The sequence below is a fragment of the Gymnogyps californianus genome, chromosome 2 (genome assembly GCF_018139145.2).
Source record: "Gymnogyps californianus isolate 813 chromosome 2, ASM1813914v2, whole genome shotgun sequence".
In the NCBI taxonomy this organism is placed as follows: domain Eukaryota; kingdom Metazoa; phylum Chordata; class Aves; order Accipitriformes; family Cathartidae; genus Gymnogyps; species Gymnogyps californianus.
The window spans coordinates 12,057,851-12,071,542 of NC_059472.1; the positions used below are offsets into that span (position 1 = coordinate 12,057,851).

General features: G+C 40.9%; 1 protein-coding gene across 2 annotated transcripts in view; it reads right to left on the reverse strand.

The window, feature by feature from the left end:
• Positions 1 to 13,692, reverse strand: part of NSMCE2 (NSE2 (MMS21) homolog, SMC5-SMC6 complex SUMO ligase) — a 135,682-nt gene that overhangs the window by 98,062 nt on the left and 23,928 nt on the right. For both annotated transcript variants that reach the window (XM_050891493.1, XM_050891494.1), the window contains exon 3: positions 7,611 to 7,717. In XM_050891493.1, the coding sequence (XP_050747450.1) occupies positions 7,611 to 7,717 (107 nt within the window). The remainder of the gene's footprint in view (positions 1 to 7,610; positions 7,718 to 13,692) is intronic.

The window sequence follows — 13,692 nt, forward strand, 5'->3', positions numbered from 1 at the left end:
TCAAATGTGGACTCTAACATATTATTGTAGTGAACTATACACACAGCTTACTAATTCTGGGAAAATAAAAAAGCAGCTTCCATCAAATGCTTAGCCCAACACATAGAGACAGACACAGAAAAGTAAAGTAAATATTATAAAGTAAATATTAGACATGTGTTGAAATGCATCCTTGTCCTGGTTTCTGCAGGAAACAGAGTACATGCCTACCACAGTACAATATTGTTTGAATTAGTGTTTAGAGATGGCAGCAGGACAGAGCAAGTATTACACTATTCATTATGAATTATATCACAGAAATTGCACTGAAGAAACTTTAAAATGTTAAAGAACTCCATAGCTAGTAAATGCCAGAATTAAGTTTGCCTGTGAAAGTTTTAGTAAGCCCTATGGCATTATATATATGCAGAGGCATAACTATAGAGTCACATATTATTTTCCTCTACTATCCTGCCTGCGTCATGATAAGGATTTGATCCAATGTCCATATTTTGCTTATTCTGTAAGGTGAATTATCAGTCTGAAATGGCTTCATTAGCAGATAGCAAGTAAACAAGCAGTAAAGAGCAATTCCAGTTAGCATTCAAGGTACCAAAATAATGGCCAAGGAGACATCCATTGTTAAAAAAGACTTCAAAGATGAAGCAAGTTCTCCAGAAATCTATTTACTATTTGAAGGGAGAGAAGACACTGCACAGGTACAACGTCTTTCACCAGGGGATTGACTTGTTGCTGCTGATGGTCCACTTCAGTACGCTGTAAGTGAACTTCAAGATAGATTCACTAGCTTCTACAATTATAGAGTCAGAATAAATGCAGTGAAAGACTACAAGAGCTCTTTTGTTTTTCTTACCAGCCCAAGAAAAGATATATCCATTTCACTAAACCCATTTTCATGGAAGCAGACTTCCCAAACATCTTCCTGAGCTTTTTCTGTGTAGCAGAGGACTTCTTTGATGAAAAGAAGGTCTCAAAATTTTCATGGCTAGCATACAAGATTTCTGAATCAAGAAACACTGATGCACTGCACATATCAGAGAAAAGGCTCTGAACTCAGCTGAACAGTAAAGGTCACAGTTGCAGATATGGATATCATCAGTAGATTTTGCCCTAAAACATGCTGTCATGACAGTGAAGCAAGAAGAAAAAGAAGACCAAAGTGCTCATTAAGAAAGTGTCAGCACCAAACAAGGCTGTTTGTTCCATGAAACTAGCAGGTTCCATGTCAAAAATTCACTGACAACACTGTAATGGGTATCACAGTGCCAGTCACTGGCAGAGAGTCCTGAGTCAACTAAAACACATGAATCCCATGGGATTCATAGTCTTTCTGTTACTTAGCCCTACAGAAAACTAAGTGACAATCTGATTTTGAAGCACAGCCCTGTCTCTAACAGGCAACGGAGGTCATTGATGACACTGTCAGTGCCTGCCACACAGACTGGACTTGGTCATCGCATTAGTTCTGCTGCCATAGCTGTGCAACCAAGGAGGATGGGAGCTGGGTGGAATCACATCCCTTGGTTGATCTCGCTATTCCTTCAAAACCCACGCTGCAGGTGGAGTTACCACTACAGAAAGTGTTTTGTTGGTTTAGTTTGCTTTGTCAAAAGAGATGACTTGGACATATTGGCAGAACCTTCTCCAACAGGACCCGTGTCCAACACAGCTATGCTGGCAGAGCCAGGTAACAAAGATGCTATCTTTAAGTCTCTTTCATTTTTCTGAGTCCAAGGAAGACTGTCCAGGCTACTAGAACATTATTTTATGAGTTTTAAGTGAAGAAACTGGAATTCCTCTAAACAGTTTGCAAGTCAAACATAGCCCATGGACTTTCCTGAACAGCAGTTTTAAATAGGGTTCTTTCCTTTTCTGCAGATGCTCCTTAGATCACTCACAAGCTGCACACTTGGAATGAATATGACCTACATCACTGAAGAGAATTATTCCTCTGCAGGATTAAAACCTGCACACTTGGCCATGAAGGTAACAGACCCCAATACTAAGTACTCTGCTCTAAATTACTGACAAAGTGAACAAACACCCCCTCCTATCCCCTGCCCAATGAACTTACTAGTCTAAAGGGAACTATTATCAAAAATACAAAACAAATGTAAGGGTAGTTCCTGTATATTCTGCAGAGAAAAAAATCACTCTTGTATAAGGAACATGGTGCACTCCTCATCTTTGCCAAAGGAAGACTGAACACTTGACAAGGTGTGAAGTCACAAAGGCATGAATGACCAACACATCCAGACTTCAAACCCTATGCAAGACACACACCTACATCAGTTGTATGTAGTTTTACAGATAACACCCAACAAAGAACACATTTAATTTCACTTCTGTGTTCAAACTATAATTACCTTTGATCTAATTTACAGTTATAATTGCTCAAATCGGTTTCCAAGCAGGACAATCAGAAAACAAAGATGTCAGCAACCACTGACATGGTGATAGAAATGACTCACCTAGAACAACATGAGAAAGCTGTAGCAGAAGTAGGGATAAAACCCAAGCACTAACACAACTTCTAACATTTCCATCTTTTTCTTCCAGCTCAACACCACCTCCTTCCTAGCACCAGTCTCATCCCCATGACCTCATGACTTCCCAAGCCCATGTCCTTGACCTTTCTGTCTGCCTCTTTCCACTCTCAGTCCTTCCTTAACATGACTCTTAAAATTTTTCCTAAACACGTTTCCTATGTTTTTCTTCCATCTCACTCAGGTTTAGATTTTATCCTCCCTCACAGTGCTCAGGCTTAGCAAAAGGCAGACACAATTCAAGCAAGATAAATTGATGTTTGGCAAAGCAGTAACTTACAAAAGGAAATACAAAACAATCTTTGCCAGAGATGCCACTACCACATTCAACACTTTGCTCTCACCTGCAAAAGAAACAAAATAGCCCAGGTTCTCTTTCCCTGCAGGAGAAGAAAAGAGAGGCGGGAATAATGCAACATTAGAAAGTTAGTTATGTCTTCCTTGTTCTCTAGATTGATCTACAATACTGTCCTGGTTTCGGCTGGGACAGAGTTAACTCTCTTCTTAGTAGCTGGTACAGTGCTGGGTTTTGGATTCAGTGTGAGAATAATGTTGATAACACACTGAGGTTTTAGTTGTTGCTAAGTAGCGCTCATCCTGAGTTAAGGACTCTTCAGTTTCCCATGCTCTGCCAGCAAGCAGGTGGGCAAGAAGCTGGGAGGGAGCAGAGCCAGGGCAGCTGACCTGAACTAGCCAAAGGGATATTCCATACCATGGAACGTCATGCCCAGTATATAAACAGGGGGGAGTTGGCCAGGAGGGCCGGATCGCAGCTCTGGCATCGGTCAGCGGGTGGTTAGCAATTGCATTGTGCATCACTTGTCTTTTCTTGGGCGTTATTTCTTTTTTTTTTTGCTGTATTCTTTTTCATTACAATTATTATTATTATTAGTTAGTAGTGTATTTTTATTTTTACTTTAGTTATTAAACTTATCTCAACCCACGAGTTTTACTTTTTTTCCTTTCCTCCTCCCCACTCCACTGGGAGGGTGGAGGGGGAAGTGGCAGTGTGGTGCTTAGTTGCTGGCTGGGGTTAAACCATGACAAATACATTGTGATTCATTTTATTTAGGGAAGTCTGGGGACTTCAGAAAATATACCCCAGCTTTTACAGTCCCAAACAAGCCAAATGCTTGAAAAGCTGAGAGAGTGATCAGAGTCCACCACCAACACCCTGTCATGGATGAGTGATGTAGGATCCTTAAAGAATCTGTAAAAGCGTGGCTTAACAGAGTTCGATGGCAAGGTTCACTCTATTACACACACCCCTGTTAATCTCGAGAGCAGAGTGGGAGTGAGAGAGCAGGCACAATATGCTGGCACTCTGGCCACTTGAGAGGTCTCCCAGAGTGGGGGACACTTGAAGTGGCTAAGTCAGCCTGGGTCCCAATCACTTGGGTCCACTTCAAGAGTATAAAAAAGTCTGCAAGAGATGCTCCAGCTCCATCAGTCTTTTGCTGTTACATTAAAAATAAGAGTGCTGTCTGGACTTTGCATGGAAAGGACCTGAATATTGGCTAATTTATTTTAAAAATACCCGTTAAAATGAAAAAAAAAGCAGCAGTAGGAGTCCAGTCATTACACAGGGACAAGAAAATCCAGTGGCACAGGGAGTTTCCACAGACAAAGGATTTCCCACAGCCTATTGTTGGAAACACTGTGATTGAATTGCTCATTTCTTGCTCAACAGGCTGCTGATTCAACCAGAAGAGGATGCTGGTATGTTTCACCTTCTGCATTCCACCTACTGCAGCCTAAATCAACAAAAAAACTGGCTTTTAAAAACATGTGACTATATCTCATGCTAGTTCCTAGTTATTTACATTACATACTTCTGTTGTACAATATCATCTTTTTGTCAATGTCATTTAAAGGCACACATAATAAAATAATAAATCAGGAATTTTAACTGCCGCTGTCTCCTTATCTTGCTAACTTCCAGTTGGACATTTCACTACAAGCAGGTGGTTAGAAGGTGAAACACAGTATATAACATACTTTTAGATTCACTGCTGTATGAGGAAACTACAGACCAGAAAAAATGACAGCATACACACTCACAAAATAATCAGATAAAATGTGTTTTGCAGCTTGAGACAAATACTGTTAACACTGTATATGAAAAACAGTCTGCTTGTGAAAATTTTTGACCTGCTGCAGCTCCCCAGAGAAAGCCTTCAGGTAAGGAACTCAGATAGAACCAGGGAGCAAGCCAATGGAGGTTATTTTAAACCCAAGCCCTTCTACAGCTACCTCCAGGTGCAGTCCTAAATTCAGCAACAGTATCTGTTTCCCAGAAGCAGATTTTAAGCTGTCTCTGACAGGTAACTGGAGATATGCTGTGCAGTTCTAGAGGCATGGCATGTAGCTATCCTCCACATCAAAGCACTAGCTGTTATTTTTTAGCGAACAGAGAGGCTTATATACATTTCTTTCTCTTACTCAGAAAGGTTTGTTCAGGATGCTGGCAGTGGAAAGTACAGAAAATTACCTAGAGCGACGTAGGAAACAGAGGAGAAGTGTGGCTAGAGGCTAACAGATTAGCCATTACTGACTTTATAATCCACATAGACTCTTAAATATGTTAAATGTCTTGGAGCTGCATTTTTAAAACCTTAGGAATGAATGAACAGGGAAGGAGCCTATTTTAGGAAAGCAAGGAGTCTCTGACACAACATAAATGAGCTACATTAGGGAAAAAAGGGAAAAAATGAGAACCAACCCTTCCAGGACTTTTTTTTTTTTTTTGCACACAAGCATAGATATGCACGCAACAGATGCTGCTGAATCCAATCCTAAAAATCATGAATGTATCATTGCCCTACCTAAACCCACAAAAATATCTTCACTTCAGTCAAGCAGTTAAACCTGTGCTTAACTTAAGAGACCATGAGTGAGTGCATCTGAAGTAAACAGGATTTGAGTGCTTTGTTGGTGAAGGCATGAGCTTACTCTTTGTATTCCTAAGGATCAAAAAAGTGTTTTGCTGATACATAGGAATAATGAAAGAAGTTACATTGTTGAAAATTACTTGAAATTCCTATTGTAACAATAACACATCAATTAGGTAATAGCTTACAATCAAAATATAAACCTATGTTTCACTCAAGTCTGGATATACATTATTAATCTCTAATGATGTGAGGACTACGTTATGTTTTACTAGGAAAGCTTTAAAAATCATCAATATTCCAAATAAAAGGAAAAAGTTCTGATCCATCTAGTTTCTGACAAGTATAAACTAGAAGGTCTGCAATTACGGTGACATCTGAGTTGAAATGTATATTTAAAGACTGCATGGGGAACAGTGACTGTACTTAAAGCTGTCCAACATTTGCTGATGTAGACATAGTTTTCAACTCCTTTTAAACATGTAATATTTAATTATTTGAATGAATATTTTTCAGTTAAGCATCTGACTCAGGATGATTTTAAAAATTTATTAGAAGAAAACCTTTCTACAAAATAAAAACCATGTAGGCATTTCTCAGAATAGAACTAGTAGAAAATGCATTGCTTCGCTCTCCTGGTTTTGTTTTTGTTTTAAAAATAGCAAAAAACAATAGCAAGGTAATAGCAAGACAGATTTAATTGAAAAGCTCTACTACCTTCATGCTTTGAAACACAGATTTCCCATCTTGAAGGGAAATCAGGGATGTGCTTTTGCCTTTTCTAGAGAAATCCATACAAAACTGACCCCTAAAAGTCTATTTGCAGACACTAAAATAGGTTACTGAGAAAGTTGAGTTCTCCAAGCATCATGTGGCCCAAAAATGAAGTGATCAAGTACAGACTGCACTGAACTTGACTCTTTCAATGTCTGGATCTGCCGTGGAGCCTACACTTTCAATACCTTGCTTGCTAATGGCTAGAGAAAACTAAGGAGCTGTTTTAAGAGAGTGGTCAGGGACAGCCGGAGAGAACGCAGAAGCAGCAGCAGCAGCGCACTGGAATCGGGGTAACAAGGTTACAGAGCTGAGTGAATTACGCAGAGTCCAAGAGCCAGGGACAGAGAATCAAAGGGGGCTGACAGGACGATAATCATGAGGAAATACGAGATAATGGCGGAGCGGGAACGGCCAGCAAAGAGGGGAGGCGCTGGCGGGCGGGGAGCGGAGGCGCTGCGCAGGCGGCGGGGCCCCGCCGCAGCCCCGGGCCGCCCCGGCCGCCGCAGAGCGCGGCCCCCGGGGAACGCAACCGCGGCGCCCCCTGGCGGCCGGCGCCGCCGCCGCGCCCCGGCCCCGCCCGGCCCCGGCCGTTCCCCCCAGCGCCGCGCTCCGGCCCTCGGGGCGCAGCGGGGACGTACAAGGGGTTTTGTTCGACGTCGCCTTCCGTCCCCGAAAGGCAGAGAGGGAGAAGTCCTCCGAAAGCTGGTGTCCAGCTGCCTAACCCACGGCGGCCTCCGCCGAGCCCGGTTTGCTAATGAAAAGGAGCTTACGCAACCCGTGCTGCGTGCGCTTCGTCCCAATAGCCCCGGCACCTGTTGTGCAACTGCAGTCGCACTCAACGCTGAGCTAGAGACCCCCCGAACGTGCTGAAATGCGACAGTTCTTGCAAAAATGAGTGGTCAGGTAGCAAACGAGACCCTAGTTAACTGAGCAAACAATTAACAAGCTCACCCTTTATTAAGCACCAGCAAATTCATGGGGCAGGAAGACACTGGAAACCAGGCTTCATCAGTTCCGTGCTGCAACAACCACTCATTTACTCCTGAAATCAGCTGCCTCATTCATTACGCAGCTTCCATCTTCCACAATACACGAAGCAGGTATCATCTGAGACTACGCTGTGTTAACTACACAGCCCTCAGTCATTCCCAAAGCACTATTCATCCCATATTCCAACTGGTGCACGAGTTTGGTGGGGAGGAATTAGAAACTGTATCATACTACATGCGAGCTAGCCAGAAAAATTAATTGTTGTACTGGTAACTTTAGTATTTTATACCTGTCAAAGATCTCTCTTTCCAACTATGTATTGTTTTAACGTAACATTTGTATCTATCAAAAGATAATACTTAAATAAGGATATAATTTCATAACTTCAATAGAAGTGACAGTTTACCTGATTTACCGTTTCTTCAACTGCTTTCATATAATGATTAAGTTCTCTGTCCATTGCAGCATATTCTAACATGACATTTTCCATACTGTTAACATCCTCTACATCATCTGCAAAACAAAATATTTTGTACATGGATGATCAGTCATATTATTTTCAGGCAGCATTTTTTCTTTACAGGTATGAAGGCAAGTATTAATGCTGTGGATTTCTAAAGCATCTGTAAGGCACAGCAGGTGTTTTCAAGCTCCTCAAACATGTACTTTTTTCCTATTTTGCAACTGTAAACCTTGACATTTCTTGGGTAACGTGAACAAACAGCTTACTCAGAAAGACACTTCCCTGGTTTCATGTGAACAAGAGAGAGTGTGTGTAATTTCATCTACCAACACCTAGTCATTAGGCAATCAGGATATTTTCTGCAAAAGTTATATTTCATGACTCATCACATTGCCTCAGAAATAGTCAGAAACTTAAATGCCCTCTCAGTACAGTATAGTTCACAGCTATAATTAGACCCCTTATCCCCAATAAACATAGCTACTGCAAAATCAAAACAGAGCCAGCATTTTATAACACAGGAAATAATGGAAGACTGAACAGCATTGGTGAATCAAGCAGTAAATTTTAATTGCCAGTGAAAATCAATGAATACAGGACACGTGCTTAGTAATTCACATCCACTTTTATTCTCTTCTGCATTCCTCCTAATTTCACTCCTTTCATCTCTAACTACACCTCTGCTTTCCCATTGTAACATTGCTGTGCATCTGCTTAGCTGGATAAGGACTCTTTGTAGATGCTACAGGGCTGAACAGCCACAGCTGTATCTCCTGACACAGGTGCATGTACCACACCAAATCCTGCCAGCTGCGGGAGGACAGCCAGCTACGAGCCCCTAACCCATTTAGGAAATTAAGAAATTAGGAAACCTAACTTTCCACTTCTCCTACTCCCATTTATTCCTACCCTGCAGTTTCCAATTACAGAGAAAACAGCTGGAAGCAGCTGGAAGACGTGAAAGAGCCCCAAAGTCTGCCATGCAGCATTAAGGGTTGTCATTTAATGGAGTATTCTTCTTTACAAGCAGTTTAAGGAGCCAATCTGTGCTGTTATTTTTAGGAAGAAAATTGTGGCATAGCTTTTTAAATTACTTTTTTGTGAAGAAAGGAAAATGTCTTCTGATCTGGCAAGCTAGTGCACTTCCGAAGTTGATAACTACATTAGTACGTTAGAGCACAAAAATCCATCTCTGCAGAGAGCTAACATAAAGCATTGTATACGGCCGTCTTAGCTTTGAGAGCAAAACTGAAACTGTTGCTGAAACACATCACTCAGGGATAGGAGCTTCATACCATATGAAACAGTGATGGATCCAGGAGACAGAAGGAAAAGCGCTAAGATATATTTACACAAAAAAGTTACATAATAAGCCATACTATTTTGTGAACATGGCAATTACAGTCATGATGTTTCCCTTAATTATATATAGGCTTGGTATGTATCCATTTTTTCATTAAGTAGATGAATGGATATTGCAGACAGAATCTTGGCATTCCTGCAACTTTCTTCTGAATAATCAGCATTTCCCTCTCCCCTTTCCCTTCCCTCCCACCCAGTTTCCATATCCTATCTAGTAACTATGATCATGCTCTTTTTCCTTCCTGCTAAGAAGCATATGAAGCGCCTCCTTCAAGGCTGACACAAATGGCACTCCATGAATCACAGGAAAGGTTTGTGTAGCAAGTAACTGTCATTCTCCTCCCATGGCCAAAATGAATCATATCCACGACATAAAGAAACTACAGTGGCCTAAATCTTTTTTTTCAGGGGAAAAGAATGCATTGTTAAACATCAAGAGAGCTGTATTAACGCCATCTTTCCTAAAAGTTAAAAAAAGCTTTAGGTAAAGAATGTTGCAACTTGAGAGATGCATTAAAATAAAGCTCAAACATAGAGGTGGAACACAGCTCAGGCAAGAGGGACATTATCTGTAACTACATCCTGCCCCACATTCTTCATGTACTGACCGTTCTACCCATCCACCGGCCTGTTTTAAGTCTCAGTGATGTTCACTGCTGTTTCCCTGTTGCTGTTCTTTCAGGCACACGAAGTATGCTATATATACTGGGAAATCACTGAATGCGTCACTAACGCATGATCATAGCCTGCCCTTGAAGGCATTATGGACATAAAGATAGATCTGAAGGACTGTATACAGGTCAGTTGTTGTCCATCCCCTATTTCTGCTCTTTGACAGATACTAGAGTCCCTTTTCTATCTGCAGTTCAATCCATAGTCCAAAGTGATGAGAGCTAAGAGGAAATCTCCCATGTTGTTCCCAGCCACTCATCTCCCCATCTCCTAAACAAGATTTAAAAGAAAACTTACATTACAGGCTATTCTATTTACCTTTAAAAAACTTTCATCGTCCCACATAACACACTGCAATAACCCCTGTGAATGGCTCTGCTCCCACCACACTCTCCCTTCCCCTGATGAGCTAAGAGCTGGTAAGGAGCAGATGCAGAGCAGAGCTCGGGTGCACATGATGAGAAGCTGTTGGTGACTGTATGGGGATGTAAAGTTTTACAGCTCACCAAGGCAGGGATCCCAGCACCTTCAACGTTCCTTACAACAGACTCCACCACAGACTAATCAGAACACACCAGTTGACCTGATCCTACTAGGGAACAAGAAATTAGAAAAAAAAGACTTCTCTCTCCTCACCACCATCCCACAACTCATTCTCCCAAATCCCACCAAACCATTAGTTTAACAGCACTATAATATCAAGAAGAATCAAAATTTAATGATTACATCAGGCTTTTGAAAAATTCAAAAGGTATTGTCCGTTATCCACTCTGCAAGCCCCGCTGCTGCTTTTATTTCAGCTGTGAGGAAGGCAGTGGAGATTCATGCTAAAGAGATTCAAGGCACTGTCTCTCTACCACGTTATCTGCTGAATACCCTCCAGCCAGACTCCAGCTACAAAGCCAGCTAACTCTCCAAAGTACTCAAACCTTGCACTCTGCAGGCCAACAACCTAGCTCAACACCAAAATCAAATGCTTTGCAAGTGCTGGATCAGTGCCTTTCTGTTATCTAATCAAAATTTATCCTAATCTTGTTTCTAATTCATATCTAAGGAATGCATTCCAAACTCTCTACATATGCTTTTAGCTACTGCCACAAAATACCATCAAAGTTGCATACTGTAGTTAAGTCTCCTTGTTATCTAGGCTAAATATGTTGAGTTTAGTAAGCATTTCTCCACAAGTCCTTACCCTCACCACCCAGAGATTATACATTTTGCAATATTACATCTTTTACTCACAGAAAACCCAGTTCAAGGCCATAATTTTCATTTTCAAAGGCCCATATGCATCACATTAAAATTAGCTGGCTGAATATGCACACTTCATGATTATGAATTCCAGCTCGCATGACTTTATGATCTCTTTTTATAATGGAAACAGGCATATTATTCTGAAAAGTCTCCCTAAATATTAAAGAACAAAATTACATAAAGAGACTAGCAAGAGTTCAATTTCTCATTTCTAATAAGAGACCAAACTGATCATGCTCAGGTGCCTTACTGCTGATTCAAACTGTAATCAGGCAGGGCTGCGTTATGTATCATGAACCCCGTAGTGTTAAAACAGAAGTTGCAGTAACAGGATAGAGTCAAGTCAGCGCTGGTTTAATACTTCCTATATTAACAGTCATCTAAAATGCCACCCATTTATCCAAAATTTGCATTTCCTTCTAACATCTGAGTTCATATTTACTTTAGTTCCCTGTACACATCCACAAGTTAGCAAAATTTCCGAAGATTTTTCACAACTACCTCTTTTTCTGTGCAAAAGTTACAACATCGGTATTTGCTTATTTAGGGTATTACAGCTGTCCTGCAGCCAATACAGAGCAATTCAAATAGTCTGCGGTGGAAGTGAATGCTTATCTCAAACACAAAATAGTCTGGAATACCATGAAATTACAGGAAGGCTCTAAGCCTACAAATATAACAGTACTTAAAATGAATGCTTAAGCACAGACAACAGGGATTAACATAAATATATATATTCTCATATCTTTATAGTATTGGCTAACAAAAGCCAAACCTTCAATTTAAAGAAAACAGGCCATTGTCAGTTCTACCTCTTGCACTACATATTAGGTTGCTTTGAATTTCAAGGCTACACGCTGTTTTTTCTATCAGGCTCTCCCATCATTCAAGGCAGAAGAGGAATGGTATACCATTGCCCACAGATTTTGACAGTGGATTTCAGACTTTTAAAACACACATAACACAAACATCTGTCACTTGAGCCAATAGCAACAGCAGTAGTAGGCAGTTGTATTCATATGCACCAGCAGCAGATAAAATACACACTTTGCCAGCAGGTTTCAAGTTACTGCTGACAGCAGAGGAACACAAGTTCCCTGACTCCTTGATTTAGTTCCATCTTGTGGAGGAGAATGTACATTCTCAGTTCAGGATACAGCTAAGCATTTTTGTTGTTCTTTTTAGCAAGTAGTTCATTTTCAAAACCAAAAGTGCTAAGACACCCCGCTGCGTCCCCAATTTTGGTCTACTCAAAACTGTTGGTAATTCAAGTTGGACAATACATCTTGTATTGGACAAAAACTATCAACCAACCCACATGCTTTAAGAACAGATTCACAAAACACTTGGAGAAGACAGTAGCAAGATGCCCCTCTACTGTCTAGATGCTTGGTAGTCAGAGGATACAGACCTATGTAGGAGACCACTGTCTTATTTCCTTCCTCTGTCTAGATATACTTGAACTCTGCCATGGTACTCCAGACTATACAGACCAAGAGGAACTTAAACAGGAGACTGATTGCTTCTGCAGCACTGAGGGTGCATCTTCACTTTTTCTCCTGCAGATACATGGACAGCTCCTCAGAAGGCTCTCACCAAAGGAGATTTCTTTCGAAATCTCATCTCCCTGACCTGTAACATATTTTATCTATTAGACTGCAAAAAGAGCAGAATGCTAGTACAGAAAATTCTAAACTAAAAGAAATTAGAAGCAATACAAAGGAACAGCAAAAGACTGGAGAAAACCAATTTCATCTCCTGGATGCAGGTGTCCTCACATTAAAACCAGAGAAATGGTTGAAAGTAGAATGCCCAGAAATCTCCATGGAGCCCTTTGGATAAGAAACTAACCACTGCAATTCATAAGAGAAGAAAAGTTATTGCGGATTAGAGGGCCAACAACCATACAGGGAATGGCAATTGGAGGAGTAAAGGGGAACTCAGGGCAGTAATTGCAAAATTTCCCTTCATGTAAGTCAGAAGCTACTTACTGCTGAAGCTAGTCCTAAAGAAACCTCCAGATTCTCAGGAAATGCCTTAACTGGGCTGTAGAGTATTTTGAGCTGGGTTTCCCTCCCTGTCCCCTAATGAAACCATTCTGCTTGCATAGAAAGCTTTCATATACACAGAGTTAGAGACCAAGCATGCATGAGTGATTTTACAGACCAATACCTTCACCTAGATACCAGCACTCCAGTGAAAAGTAGGTATGTCTTACAAAATGAAACTACATCAACAGAGAAAGAGAAGAGAAACCTACTCTAGGTGGCCTGGCTTGAGCAGGGGGGTTGGACAGGATGAACTCCAGAGGTCCCTTCCAACCTCAGCCATTCTCTGATTCTATGATATTCCTCAATATCCAATAAACTCGTCTCTAAACCATTCTTCTGGAAGATGGTTGAAAGTGAGTTCAAGTTCAAGTCCTCTCAAGCAAAGAAGGAAGTTGAATATGAGTTTTCTATATTCTATCAAAGAAAAAATCTGAGTAGAAGGAATAAAAGTGAGAGGAGTGTGGGAGACAGGACTACTAGAACTTGTAAAGGAAAGACCAGCACAGAAGAACACCATTAGTTGACTGTGCCCACAGTTGCACCAGAACTATCGCTTGTGAATGATTTCTAAAGTTTCATCTCATTTTCTATTCGGCTTCTGTTAAGAAACTGCAAATCAAACTACAATAGTTGGATTCAGGTCAAGCATTTTGCTGTACCTGAGTAAAGTCTTCTGAGGTTTTATT